At 60.8% G+C, this 14,362-nt stretch overlaps 1 protein-coding gene across 3 annotated transcripts; it reads right to left on the bottom strand.

The window, feature by feature from the left end:
• Positions 1-211: 211 nt before the first annotated feature.
• TNFAIP8L1 (TNF alpha induced protein 8 like 1) lies at positions 212-14,025 on the bottom strand. 3 transcript variants are annotated; one of them, XM_011287779.4, is made up of 2 exons: positions 13,883-14,025; positions 212-1,691 (listed from the first exon to the last, which is right to left on the bottom strand). In XM_011287779.4, the coding sequence occupies exon 2, from the start codon at positions 1,684-1,686 to the stop codon at positions 1,126-1,128; it is 561 nt and encodes a 186-aa protein (XP_011286081.1). In that variant the 5' UTR covers positions 1,687-1,691; positions 13,883-14,025; the 3' UTR covers positions 212-1,125. The 3 variants fall into 3 exon arrangements, with proteins under 3 accessions (XP_011286081.1, XP_019671466.1, XP_006928345.1); XM_019815907.3 differs by lacking the exon at positions 13,883-14,025 and adding an exon at positions 12,678-13,827; XM_006928283.5 differs by lacking the exon at positions 13,883-14,025 and adding an exon at positions 3,145-6,359.
• Positions 14,026-14,362: the final 337 nt, after the last annotated feature.

Below are 14,362 nucleotides of genomic sequence, written 5' to 3'. Positions count from 1 at the left end.
CGGCGCGTCAGGGGACCGGCCTGTAGAGCGTTCTGCGGCCTGTTAAAACGCGTGTCCCCTTCCGACACACAGAAGTCACAGATTCACTCCCACACCCCACGTGCCCATCTGTGCCCCGAGGTGAGAGTGGCGCGTCTTCCGGGGGTGTCGCCAAAGCCAGAATTGGCTGAGCTTTGCTCTCGGGGGTCTTGGGAAAACACCGGCCACCAAGCACAAGTGAAATACCTGTTTTAAATGGGCGCGCATCTCCGATGGCTTTCCCCTTGAGCCCCGAGCAAGGGGCACACTCCGTCCCCTCCCGCGTGGGAGTCAGGGCAGCGATCCCAACCAAATCCTCGCCCACAGCCCCCACCCCCGCACTCTCCTGGCTGCCTGTGCTCGACCCCCAGGGCGAGAGCGGGAATCTGTGCCCTCCTAGCCCTGGAGGCGGAGGCGGGAGTCTGCAGTCGAGGTGTCCCTTGGGCTGGTTCCTTCCGAAGGCCGTTCAGGCGGCTCTCCCGGCTTCTGGAGGCTGCTGGCAGTCCTGGCTGGTAGACACAGCCATCCAGAGTCTGCCCCCACCTTCACACGGCCTTCTCTGTCTGAATGTCCCCTTACGAGGACGCCAGTCATGCTGCATCAGGGGCCCACCCCCAGTCCAGCGTGACCTCAACTGATTCCATCGGCGAAGACCCTATTTCCAAACAAGGGCGCATTCAGAGGTTCTGGGGGCTAGAACTTCGACCAAAGAATTTGGGGAGCTGCAGCTCACCCCCACAACACTCCCTTTCTTCCCGTTCACCACGACCCTGTCGGAAGGAACAGGCAACATCGTTAACATGACGAGGTGGCAGGTGCCAGCCTTCAGAAGCATCGAGGGAGTGTAGGGGTGCTGGGGGTCAGGTCAGGCAGGCCTGGGTGGGCAGCAGCCTCGGGGTGCGTGGGGAGGCCGCGCCCCCGCAGGCTGAGCTCTTCTGTTGAGACGGTGCGGGAGGAGAGTCCTTAAAACCGCTGCCTCCAACGGATCAGCATCCTCTCGGGGGGATGGGCGCCTGTCCCGGGGATTTGGCCAGAATCGGGCGGGAGAAAAAAGGTTCTAGAACGACCCCCACCCCCCTCCCCCCTCAGGAAACCCCGGGCCGGAGGTCATATGCTGTCCTCGTCCAGCATCCGGGTGAGGCCCTCGCAGATCCGGCGCAGGTGCGAGCGGTAGGGCTCGGTGGGGCCGTAGAGCGCGGCCAGGAAGTCGCAGTCGGCCAAGTGGCCGAAGACGTGGTTGATGCGGCCGTGGGACTTGGCGGTCAGGTGCGCGCCCACGGCCTGGTGCAGCAGGTCCCGGCACTCGTGCAGGCCGGCGGCCAGCACGCGCCGGTCGAAGGTGAAGTCCACCTGGTGGAAGCTGACGGCCGTCATGGCGAGGCGGCGCGCCCCCTGGCGGAAGCGCTGCAGCAGCGCCAGCTCCTCGCCGCCCAGCTGGCCGCCGCGGAGCAGGACGCCCAGCTTCACGGCCACCTTGACCAGGTTCTTGACCATCCTCTGGGCCTCCTTGCGGCTGCGGGTGAACTCCTTGGTGGCGCGGTACAGCTCGTCCAGCACCTCGCCGCTCGCGTCATCGATGAACACGGCCACCGTGGCCTTGGACGCCATCTTGCCCAGCAGCGTCTTCTGCGCCTGCAGGGCCAGGCTCTTGGTGCTGAACGTGTCCATCCGCCCTGCCAGGGGGAGAGGCAGAGGGTCGTCAGTCCCCGCGGCCCGTCAATTCCGGGGACCTTCCCAGAGGGCCCCTTTGGGGTGCTACCGCGTCATCCCAGTCCGTGAAATGGGCCCGAGCCTGCCCAACCCACGAGCCCACTGCGAGACACACGACTGGGTGCAGGGCGGGGGCACGTCGGCCGCGACCGGGAGCCACGCGATGCCACGGTGTGGGCTCCCCAGGGCTGCCGGGCACAGGCAGGCCTCCCAGAGGAAGCGACAGGTGACAAAGCGGGCGGAGGGGCACTGCCCGGGCCAACAGAGCTTCAGGCCTGGAGGCGGGCCGTTTTGTTTCTCTGTTTAAGGAAGCTCTGTGCCCAAGGCGGGGCTTGAGCTCAAGACTCTGATGCTCGGGGCACCTGGGTGGCACGGTCGGTCGAGTGACTCTTCGTTTGGGCTCAGGTCATGGTCTCGGGGTCGGGGGATCGAGCCCCACCCGAGGCTCCGCGCCGAGCGGAGAAAGATCCTCTCTCTCTCTCACACCCTTTCCCCACTCTCTAAAAAATAAAAATAAAAATAAAAATGAAGGAGGGTGACATCTGGGCAGGATGTTCTGAAGGCCGCCGCTTGCGGGCCGGCACCAGCCTTGCCGCGGGGTTGAGGAGGACCTCACGATGCGTTATGACAGGTGGATTCCAAGCCCCTGAAGTCCCGCCGGGCATTCCCCGCCCCCATCCTGCAGTGCAGTGAGACGGGGTCCCAGGCCCCAGCTGTTCAGAGTGGCGGAGCCCAGTTGTTCCCAATCCCGCAGCCTTACTGGCCCTGTGCGTTTACAGCAGACGGCCCGAGGCCCGCCTCCGGCGTGGGCAGCATCCTGGGCTGTGGGGCCTTGGGGGGGGGGGGTCACGAGTGAGGTTTCTAGAAACATTGTTCCAACGACGCCGCCTGTGATATGGAAACACTGACCTGTGACAGCTCCCACCCTTCCTGGGCTGGGACAGTGGCAAGGGGCGTGGCAGTCCAGCCCTCGGTGAACAGGGACCTGTCTCCATGTCAGACTGCTGGATTCCCCAAGCTCCGGAGCCTCCCTCCAGCTGCCTCCTTCTTATAGTCCCAGAATCTTCCTAAGCTGCACATCTGGGCATGGACCCTTTTCTTCTGAGGACGCGGGTCCCAGGACCAAGCCCCACACCCCATTCAGATCCCGGCATCTTTGCCGGTAAACTCCTATTCATCCCCCAAAGCCCTGGCCCCTGAGCCCCGGCCTCTTCTCGAAGTTTCATCCCTCAGCTCTGCTTCGATACTGTCTCCTCCAGGAAGCCATCCCCGAACAAACCCACGGTGAGGCACGGCCTCTGGGCCACACAGTGCCCCTCCGTCCCCCATCACTGCTCCGCCCCTGCCCTGGGCTTCACTCCCCAACCGTCCCTTGTCACCCAGCCCACGGGGGAGGGAAGGGGCCTGATTCCTTACCTGCTGTGTCCTTGGAGACTCCAGAAACATGAATGAGGCGAGCCTGAGAGCCACCTCCGGTCCTCACCCATCGCCCCAGGCCCTGGTCGAAGCCACCCCCACCCCAGCCCCAGGCCAGCCGGACCAGGAATGCCCCGTGGGTGCCCACTCAGCCCAGAGCCCCCACAAAGACCATCTTTGTGCGAGCTCACACCCCGGGAGAAGTCCCCTCCGCCTGCGCTGCCCTCAGAGGTCAGGGTGGCCACGGCGAGGACCGGACCGCCTTCCCTGCCCCCCACACCAGTCACCAGACCCCGGGGCTACGCGGGCCTGGGCCAGAGCAGGGGTGCTGCTGACTCAGCACCACGGGGCAGGCCCTGAGCCGGCAGCGTGTGACCGTTTCCTCATATCCGCCGGGTATTAGGCTGGCTGCCAGTTTGTTGAAGAAATGACACAGGCTCAGAGAGCCTGAGCCACTGCCCCAGGGCCACACAGCAGTACCCTTGACCGCCTGCCTCTGCGTGCCTAACTTCCTCCACCTTCCCCGCTTGACGCCTGCAAATCACCTGAGTTTCTCGGGCGCCGGGAGCTGTGTCAGCCACAGATCCAGCCCCCCGGGGCCTGACCGCTTAGCCAAGCAACATAACCACCCCGTGCCTCAGTTTCCCCATCTGTAAAATGGGGAAGATAGAACCAACTCTGTCCTAGGGCAGAAGGTTGTGGCCAATCCAATGCCCCCCCCCACCCCCACCCAGGCTGCGTGCGAGCTTCCCTTGGGCCAGAAGCTGGATGCCACGGCCTAGAATTCCGCCATTCAAGCTCCCTGAATGCACACACCTACTTCTCTGTCGGACTCTCTGGAAAAAGAGCGGCTTGGCACAAGGGGTGCCCGTGCCTCCCCGATGCCTCCCACCCGTTTCTCTAGAATGTTCTGTCCTGTTCCCTCTACCGGGGCCCCTCCTCTCCCTATTACTCATCCTGTAAACTGCTCATCCAAATCTCAGTGTCACAGTCACCTCCTCCTGGAAGGCTTCCTGGATGTCCCAGGCTGGGCCAGGTGCCTGGCGGCTCCCGTGGCGCCCTGGCGTGCTCCATTTTGGCCTCGCACACTTTGGTTTCATTGCTCATCTCCCTGGCCTGACGGTGCAGGCAGGGACTGGGTCTCCCTTGTCCACACCGTGCCTCCAGCAGTCAGCCCGGGGCCTGGTACACAGCGGGCACCCCGCAAGCGTTCGTTGAATGCATGAGGGAAAGGATGTCCGCGGACGCAAACGAGAAGAAACCCCAAGGTCCCGAGTCCAGTCTCCCCAGCTTACAGATGAACAAACTGAGGCTCGGAGAGGAAAAGGCCTTTCCCTGGGTCCAGGGATGAGGCCAAGGTACCTGGACCCTAAGTGCCCTGGAGCCCTGGTCTTGCGGCCTATCTCAGTCGCTGTGTGACCCTCGGGAGGATTCCATCCGTCTCTGGGCCTTGGCTCTCCAATCTGCCGAGTCCTGAGGTGGGATGTGCCGGGAGGGGGGCTGGGCCCTCAGCAGGACCTCCCTCCTGAGCCCAGAAGTAAAAGGGAGCCTCCCTCTCGGCCTCCACACTCCTAACCCCTCCGGCCAGTCCCCAGACCCGCTGACACCTGGGCCAGCCCAGCTGCGAGACCCCCCCCCCCCATCCCCGACCCATTGTTCTGCCAGGAACCCCCCATCCACGCAGCCAGACAGGGAGATGACTACTGTCCCGGGGGAGCGGGCCACAGTCTAAAATAGACCCCGGCCTTCCTTCCTTCCTGTGCACTCACCCAGGTCTGAGGGCGGGCAAGCCAGGAGGCGGCCAGACGGCCACATCAGCCCTTCTGGGGCGGGGCCTTCCCAGGGACTGCCGAGGGGCTCGAGGACCAGACGGTCAAGTGTCCACAGTCCCTGATCACCAAATGCCAGGGCACCCCACTGTCCTCAAAGCTGAAAAAGCCTGTTAAAGGATCAAGGGCATGGCTGGACCATTCACTCGGTCACTGTATGAGCATTTATGGAGCACCAACTGTGTCCCAGGCACTGGGTTTACTGGAATGACCAAAAGAGCTCCCGTCCCTGCCTTCCGGGGGGCTCCAGCCTTCTAGAGCCAAGCCACCTTGCCACTCACAAAATACTTTGGGAGGGGGCACCCAGCTGGCTCAGTCGGGAGAGCGTGCGACTCTTGATCTTGGGGTCGTGAGTTCGAGCCCCACCTTGGGTGTAGAGATTGCTTAAAAATAAAATCTTTTTGACATAAATAAGTCTGTGAAACATTGCAATAAAGGTGGCAGGCAGCCTGAGGCAGACGGATCAGGGAAGGGGTGTGGAACATCCCATGTTCTGTACAAAATGCTGGTACAAGTGTAAAAAGCCATCAGGCTGCTGTGGTTGTGCGACTCTGTGATTATGCAGCAACCCGGCAAGCTGCACACTTTGAAAGAGTAAGTTCTATGGTTACGTGAATTAGATCTTGATCACACACACACACACACACACACACACACACACACACACACACCTGTAACCTTTCTCCAGAGAAGATCCATAAATGGCCAGCCAGCAGCTGAAAAGATGCTCAGCATCATTGGCCAGTCGGGAAATCACGATGACTTCACCCCCCCACCCCCCACCTCCCCGCCAGGATGGCGGCCGTCGCAGCAAGGGACAACGGCAAGCGTCAGCAAGGGTGCAGAGACACCACGGCCCTCGGACACGGCTGGTGGGAGTGGGAAACGGGGCAGCTGCTGTGTAAACCGGTTTTCCGGCAGCTCCTCAAACACCCATAGACTTACCCCCACGACCCAGCAATTCCGCTCCCAGGCATCTGCCCAGAAGACGGGGGAACGGACGGCCCTGCAGACCGCGCACGCGCACGGCAGCGCGGTTCACGTGGCCAAGGAGTGGCGTCAACCCAAGTGGCCGCCAGTGGGTGAAGGGACAAACAGGGCGTGTCCGCAGCGTGCTGGAATATTGCCCTGGAACGTCACTCGGCCGCGAGCAGGAGCGAGGCGCCTGCGGACGGACCCGAACACACGCCGCTCAGGGAGGGGACCCGACACGAGAGGCCACACGGGCTGTGAGTCCGCGGGTGTGAAACGCCCAGAACGGGCTTGTCCAGGGACGGGAAGGGGGCTGTGGTTGCCAGGGGCTGGGGAGGGGGTGATGGCTGATGTGGATGGGGCTTCATTTTGGGGAGAGGGAATATTCTGGAAGTTGAAAACTTTAAAGCAGTGAATTTTATATGAGGATTACATCTCCTCAAGCCAAACACTTCCTATATATATATATATATATATATATATATATATATATATATGTATGTGTATATATATATATATATACATATACATATATATATATATATATATATATATAAAGTGTATATATTTTAGACCTCTGTGCCCCTTCCTGTATACATTTTAGGCCTCATTTTTTTTTTCAACGTTTTTTATTTATTTTTGGGACAGAGAGAGACAGAGCATGAACGGGGGAGGGGCAGAGAGAGAGGGAGACACAGAATCGGAAACAGGCTCCAGGCTCCGAGCCATCAGCCCAGAGCCCGACGCGGGGCTCGAACTCAGGGACCGCGAGATCGTGACCTGGCTGAAGTCGGCCGCTTAACCGACTGCGCCACCCAGGCGCCCCTAGGCCTCATTTTTTAAATGTTAAATAAATTTATCAGGATTTGGCCCATATTGTGGCACAAATAAAAGGGTGGAACGAGTTGAGATCTGTAAATCACTTCCACCTTGCCAGGCACACGGCGGGCACCCGGGGATACGTGGCTGATCGAAAAGGATTCCCTCCTGGCAAGGTCAGGCCCCCGCACTTGAGGACAGAGCGTCTCTTACAGGTTGGCATAGGGGGCGTCGCGGTGACCTTGTAGCTACAAATGCCCATCAGAGCGCGCCCCCACCAGGCGCCTGGCTGGCTCAGTCGGTTAAGCATCCAACTCTTGGTTTCGGCCCAGGTCCCGATCTCACGGGTTTGTGACATCGAGCTCCAAGTCAGGCTGCACGATGGCACAGTGGCACCTGCTTGGGATTCTCTCTCTCCTTCTCTCTGCCCCTCCCCCAGTCGTTCTCTCTCTCTCTCTCTCTCTCTCTCTCTCTCTCAAAATAAATAAACTTAAAAAAAAATTTTTTAAGTTAAAAAATAAAATAAAAGCGTGCAAAACCCCACTCAGTGATTTATGTTTTTGGCAGAACGTTAGGAAGTGGGGTCCCGGGGGCTGCTCCAGGCATGTGGCTGGCTGCCTCGTGTCTCTGGTCCCTGTCCACCCCCCCTCCCCCAGTGCCAGAACATCCTGTTATCATCACAAGCAAAAAGAAAGCCCTCCAAATCTCCAAAAAGGTCCCCAAGAGGCATCTCCTTTGCCGAAAGGCAGAGACACCAGAACCCAGTGAACACAAAACAAACAGGGTAATTTCAGAGAGAGAGAGGGGCCAAGGGGGGGTGGTGGAGACAGCCAGGGACAGCAGGTGACCTTGGCCAGGGTAGTCAGGAAAGCCTCTCTAGAGGTGGAGCTGCTGGAACTGGGACCTGGAAGGACAAGGTCTGGGGGAAAGGTGAGCCAGGCAGAGGACATAGCTAGTGCAAAGGCCCCGGGGCAGGACTGTGCCTGGTGTGTTAGAGGAGCAGCGAGGAGAGTGAAGGCCACCGTCCAGGTCCTCCCACAGCCCCGACCCCTCCCCACTGGGACTCCACACAGGCCCCATGCCCTTGGGGGCAGCTTTCCTATCTATGAAATGGGTGTCCAGGTACAGAGTCCTTGGCTCTGTTGACTCTTGCCCTGCCCCAGCACTCTAGAGCCCAGTCCTCCTCTGCCAACCCCACTTTGTCTTTTGGACTCCAAGCTTTGCCCTCGTCCCCAGTATGGACACTCCAAACGCCCTGCACACTGGCCACCGACGCTGGCCTTGAACCTGCAGACGCAAAGGTCGGAGGCAGGACTGTACCTGAGCCTCCCTGGGCAGGTGCAGGGCACACACCCGTCCCCCCCAGTGGCCCCTGTTCTGTCTGATCCCCTCGGGTCCCAAACTCAGGAGCCGGGCCAACCTCCCCCTCGCTCGGGCCATGACCACGTCCACCAGTCTCCCCGGGGCTCAGTCGGTTCCAGCCTCGCCCATGCCCTCGCCGCCCCTGCGTGTGCGGCGCCTCCGGGGTTGGGGATAGGGGGCCTTCTCGGCCTCGAGAACCCCCCCCCCCCGCTCCGAGAGGCTCTCCCTGACGCGGCAAACCATTCACCCCTGGTCTCCCCTGTCCAACCTGGGCTCGCTACAACCCACCCACACATGCCCAGGGCACAGTCCCACTGCGGGGGGGCCCTCAGCCCCCACACGTTTCTGGTTCGACACCCTGGGCGGGGGGACGACAGGGACGTGGAGGTGGGGGGCGGGGGACAGGGATGCCCCAGGGCAGGAGATCCAACTTTCCGGCGTCCTCACTGCCCCACAGGTGCCCCGCGAAGGCGACATCCCATTCGCCGCGCGCTGAAAACTCCGTACCCGTTGCCCCCGTATGTTTCTCCCCACATGAAGGACGTGCGTCCCACGATTTGCGAACACAGTAAACTCTACCGGCTCTGCGGAGCCGATCGAGTCTCACCAAATGCTCCCGATAGGTTTTGCCAAACTGGTTTCGGGAGCGAAACCAGGGGCGTGCTTGGCAAACACGTGCGGGGCCGGCACGGGTGGCCTCTGACGTGTGCCTGCACACGAACGGGCCAGACGAGCGTGAAACAGGGAGAACGAGGACTCGGCGCATCCATCAGCAGGGAGAGCAAGTTCCGGGCCGAATCCGAGGGTCGTTTTCCAACAGGGGGAGGAGACTGCCTCCTCGGGGCTTTGGGGCCACCCACAAGGACACAGCCGCAGATGTGACACTTTCTTAAGTTTAATTTTCCTCCTCGACAGTTTGCTCGGCGCCGCTTTCTTGAGTCAGACCGGGAGGTGGCAAACTAAGGCCCACCGCCTGTTTTTATCAATAAAGTTTTATTGGCACACGACCGCAGCCACGGGCTCCCCTGCTCCCTATGGCTGTCTTCACGCTCTAACGGCAGCCGCGAACACATGACACGCGCCCAAACAGCGTAAGAAGCTGAAAATACTTACTACTGGGCCCTTCGTGGAAAAAGTTGGCCGACCCCGGGTCTAGACGACCAACAGAACAATAAATCCCACCCCGATCTGTGGTGGTTGCCAATTTCCGTGGTGTAAATTTCCCCACCGTGGCCAATTTCAAGCTACCGCTGCGGCGACATGAGCGAACGTGGCGGCTCACCGTTTCCCCCAAACACATACGGCAGATAAACGTGGCTTCAAGAGCGCAGATTATAGTAAGAGACGGGAGAATAATTAGAAAGTTACGATTTATGACTATTTATGACTTTGCTTTTTGTAAGTTTCATCAACATACGATTCACCTACCATAAAATCCGCCCTTTAGTTTTTGAGGTTTATTTATTTTTTTTAGTAATCTCTACGCCCAACGTGGGGCTCAGACTCACGACCCCAAGATCAAGAGTCACGTGCTCTGCGGACTGAATCAGCCAGGGGCCCCAAACTTTGCCCTCTTAAAGTGTACAACTGAGGGGCACCTGGGTGGTTCAGTAAGGGAAACTACCACCTCTTGATTTCGGCTCAGGTGGCGATCCCACAGTTCGTGGGATCGAGCCCCACGTCGGGCTCTGCAATGACCGTGTGGAGCCTGCTTGGGATTCTCTGTCTCTCCCTCTCTCTGCCCCTCCCCTCCTTGTTTTCTTTTTCATTTTTTTAAAATTTATTTTTGAGAGAGAGAGAGAGAGAGAGCCAGTGGGAGAGGGGCAGAGAGGGAGACACAGCATCCGAAGCAGGCTCCAGGCTCCGAGCTGTCAGCACAGAGCCCGACGCGGGGCTTGAACCCACGAACCGTGAGATCGTGACCTGAGCCGAAGTCGGACGCTCAACCAACTGAGCCACCCAGACGCCTCCCCGCCCCACCCCCTGCTTGTTTTCTCTCTCTCTCAAAATAAATAAATTAACTTAAAAAAAAAAAATAAAGTGTAAAACTCAGCGGCTTTGATACCTTCATAGAGTTGTGGAACCATCACCACTAATTCCAGAACATTCCATCACCCTAAAAAGAAGCCCCATCCCCATCAGCAGTCACCCCTCCCCCCCATCCCTGGCCCCCACGAAACCCCTTCCTGTCCGTGGAGGAGCCTGTTCTGGACGTTTCACACACGCGGACTCACGCCCCGCGTGGCCTCTCGTGTCTGCTTCCCTCCCTGAGCGTCGTGTGTTCGGGGCCCGTCCGCGGGGCGGGGGGTGGGCGCCTCGCTCCTTTTTATGGCCAAATAATATTCTACACCTCCGTTAGAATAAACATTATTAAAACATTGAACTGTTATTAAAATATTGAACTGTAGGGTCACAGTCTGTCGCTTTTCATAATGGCTGTGTTTAACAACCCGACCGTGAAATTCCTGACCGGGTGGCAAGTGACTCCCGCGGGCTGGGACGAGCCAGCTGCCGCTGGCCCCTGGTCCACAGGCACCCTGTCCCCACCACATGAATTCTTTATGTCCCACACAAAGGGTGTTAATAATTGATGAGCCAGCTCAGCAGGGCCAGGCCGCCACTCCACCCCGCGTCTCCGAGCCCCGGCTGCGGTGGCCCACGGTGGCCTCGGGGGCCCCAGGCCTCTGTCCACAGCAGCAAATGCCCCCGCCGTCCCTGTTCCCGCACGATACCCGCTGCCAACACGAGGGCACCCGGTGCGTCGGGCTTTGACCAACCGTCGCTCGGACCTCACACTCCGTGCCCGTTTTAAGTAAGGCAAGAGGAACAAAGCAATCTCTGGTCTGAGGGGCCTGGGGCACCCACGGTTTTCAAAGCGGGTTCTCCAGAGCCCTCGAGTGGCCTCCCCAAGGACGGGCGGGGTTTGGCCACCTGCTGGCGGCAGCGGGAGACCGATTTCCGCTGAAGCAGAGCTTGGGGGCCAAGCAAGAGTGTCGGGAGACCACGGCCCACCCTCTGCAGGAAAGGCCAGGCCGGGCTGGGGCTCGGGCCAAGCAGGTGTTTAGCAGCAAGTGGAGGAGGCTTCAGGGTCCTGTGGCAGGAATGTGGACACAGCCCCGCCTCCCCTCTTCACAGCCTGAGCTGGGCCCCTGGGCCCAGGGCCCCCCCCCCCCCCCCAGGATCCTGCTCTCACAACTCCCCATCAGGCCTCCCTGCAGCAGCCAGACACCGGGGGGCGCCCGTGAGCACCTGAGTCAGGACCCAGTCCTCTGCCAGGGTAAAAGTCCAAGTTCTCCCCTTTGCCCACAGGACCGTTCAGGACCTGCCTCCAACTCCATCCCCTCGCTGCCCTCCCCTCCTCCCTCCTCCCCTCACTCACTGTGCTCCTGGGCCTCCTCACTATTCCTCCAAAACTCCAGGCCTGGCCCTGCCCCAGGGCCTTTGCATGGGTTGCGTCCTCTGACTGGAATGCCTTCCCACCAGGCCTCCACGTGACTGTTTCTTTCTTGCCGTTCAGGCCTCAGCTCACAGGTCACCTCGTCAGGAGTCCCTCCCGCATCCCCCACCTAAACGGACTTCCACATCCCGCCCGTCTGTCTCTCTATCATCTCATCTTCATGCAGTTACAATTAAGCATGAGGATATTTCTGGATGGATGAACACCCATATCCCCCAAGTCCGATCTGAGAGCCAAGCGAGGGAGGGCACCGGCTCGGCCTTGGTCGGTGCTGGGTCCTCGGCGCCCTGCACCAGGCTGTGGCTCCCAGCAGGTGTTCAGAACCTGTCGAATGAATAAATGACCTCCCAGCACGAGGGAGGGATAAAGTCCAAGAGCTCACACGAGGTCCTCACTGTCCAGCCAGGGAAACTAAGGCCCACAGAGAGAGACAGAGGCAGCCCAAGGTCCCACAGCAGTACAGCACGAGCCCCTCTGGAGGGGGGCTCCCCCAGGTAAATGCTCCCCACATTCCACTACCCCACCGGATAGCAGTGGAAATCGAGGCCTGGAGAATGGGGCCTTAGGAGATCCCAAGGGCTCAGCCAGAGGAGCTCCCAGAAAAGCTCAGGTGGGGGATCCCAGGGAGTTATCTCGTGGTGGGGGGCCCAGGGGAGGTGCCCCGGTACCTGGTCCTGGCCTGTCCAACTCTAGGACCCCACCTCTAGGTCTCTAACCCCTGGGCTGCACCCGGACAACCTCCAGTATCTGCCTCTGGGCGGGGACCTTTCCGCCACCGCAGCTGGAGCTGTGTCCTCAGGCACCCCCTCCTGGCCCCATGGGACAGGCAGGGGCACTGAAGCCTCTGAAACCCCACCACATGGGATCACCAAGCAATGAAAGGCCCCTCTCCTCCCCAGGCCTCAGATGAGGAAACAGGTTCAGAGGGGCGTCTGACCTGCCCGAGGCCACACAGCCAGAGGGGACGTCACGGGGCCTCCAATCTGCACCTGTCTGACTCATCTATTGGGTTAAGGACCTCCCGCCTTCATCAGAGCAGGGTTCAAGCCCCCCCCGTGAGCACTCCCCCCCACCCCAGGGGTCTGGGCACTCACCCACCACCAGCATCCCAGACCACCAGGCCTGTCGAGTGGGAAAACCAGGGCCCAGGTGTTTGTGTGGCTGGGGCTTTGTTCCGGTTTCCATAGGTACAGCGTCCCTGGGCCGGCCCCTCTAGGCTCCTCCCAGCTGCCCAGCCCTTGCCTGGCAGTCCCCTGGCCCAGCCCATCTAGGCAACTTGTTATGTTTTAAAATCGGTGCCCGCGGACCCGGCATAGCCGTGAAGGAACAGCCCGGGCAGAGACCCCGGGGCAGGGCCCCGTCTGGCGTGTTGGAGGAACGTGGAGGTTGGTAAGGCTAGAGCAGAGTGAATGAGTGAAGGGGAGCGAGGGAGGGCCCGGAGGAGACACATTCCTGCATTTAATCCTGGAAGCAGCCCTCTCCCCCAGGGAACTGTGGTCCTTCCCACTTTACAGACAGGAAACTGAGGCTCAGAGAATCCAATCACTGGTTTCCGATACCAAGGTGAGGGGCAGAGCGGGAACCTATCCCTCTGATTCCAGGGTCTAGACCCTACGACCACTAGGCTGAACTGCCCTCACCCCACTGTGCCCCCCTCCCGGGCATTCAGCTCCCCAAGCTGGGCTCAGGTATGCTCAGGAAGCAACCCCGGAGGCCTGTTTACAGCTGCGACTGTCCCTCCTCCCGGAGAACGCCCCCAGGATAGAGGAGGCGGTGATGCGTGCGGATATGGGTCAGGTCACCTGCCAATTACCTTGGCAGCCACAGTCCCAATTCACAGCTGACAAAACTGAGGCCAAAGCTTCAGGGCACTGAGGAGCTCCCAGGTGGCCAGTCTGGGTGGGCCTGGCCATGACTCTTCCAGCTGCCTGGACCAGTCAGAAGCCACACGCATGCCCATCGTCACACCTGTGGCCAGGCTGTCCACCACTGGAATGCCCTCCCGACTCTGGAATCTGGCCCTAGCGCCTGGCACCCTGCACTGTGAAAGGGGCAGAGTCCATCAGAGTCCCCATGCGGGTGAGGGGACGTTGGACTCAGAGCACAGCCCCACGGTAGGGAGGGCAGTTCACGCAGTCTGCCTCCCCCTACCCCACACAGTCAGAGTGACAGGGACACCGAAGGAAAGGAAGAAACAGAGGCAGGAATACAGACAGGAGGAGCAGGGGCATGGGGGCGACACAGACAGGGCGTCCAGACGGCCCCCGAGGTGCGGAGCGCCGCGGCATCGCTCGCTCACCTACTCTCCGGGTCCTGTCTGTCGGTCCGACCGTCGAGGCTCCGTAAGGCCGCTCCCGAGGGGCCGTTGCGGCGGCCGCGGGACTCGCGCGGGAGGACTGAGAAGGGACTGGACGGGCGGGGCGGGGCGGGAAGCTCGGCCCCGCCCCCGCCGCCCCGCCCCCGCCGCCCCGCCCCGCGGCTCCGCCCCGCTCCGTCCCCGCCCGCGCGGAAAGGCCCGAAGAGGGGCCGGCGGCGGGGGCGGGCGGAGGACGTAGGCTCAGCCAATGGCAGAGCCGGCGACGTACGAAGAGGCCAATGGGAGAAAGTCGCCGGGAGGGGCGGGGTCTGGGGCGGGGCCAAGCAGCTGCGGGGAGATTCCCCCGGAATCGTGAAATGGGCCGGATGCGGCGTGGGGCGGGGGCGAATGAGGCAAAGAAAGGGGAGGAAGGAGATCCTGAGTCGAAAACAGCGAGAGACCCGGTGGGGAGGGGGCGGGGAG

This window comes from Felis catus, chromosome A2 (genome assembly GCF_018350175.1).
Source record: "Felis catus isolate Fca126 chromosome A2, F.catus_Fca126_mat1.0, whole genome shotgun sequence".
Taxonomy (NCBI): domain Eukaryota; kingdom Metazoa; phylum Chordata; class Mammalia; order Carnivora; family Felidae; genus Felis; species Felis catus.
The sequence above is the reverse complement of the archived record's forward strand: the minus strand, read 5'-3'. Positions and strand labels throughout refer to the sequence as shown.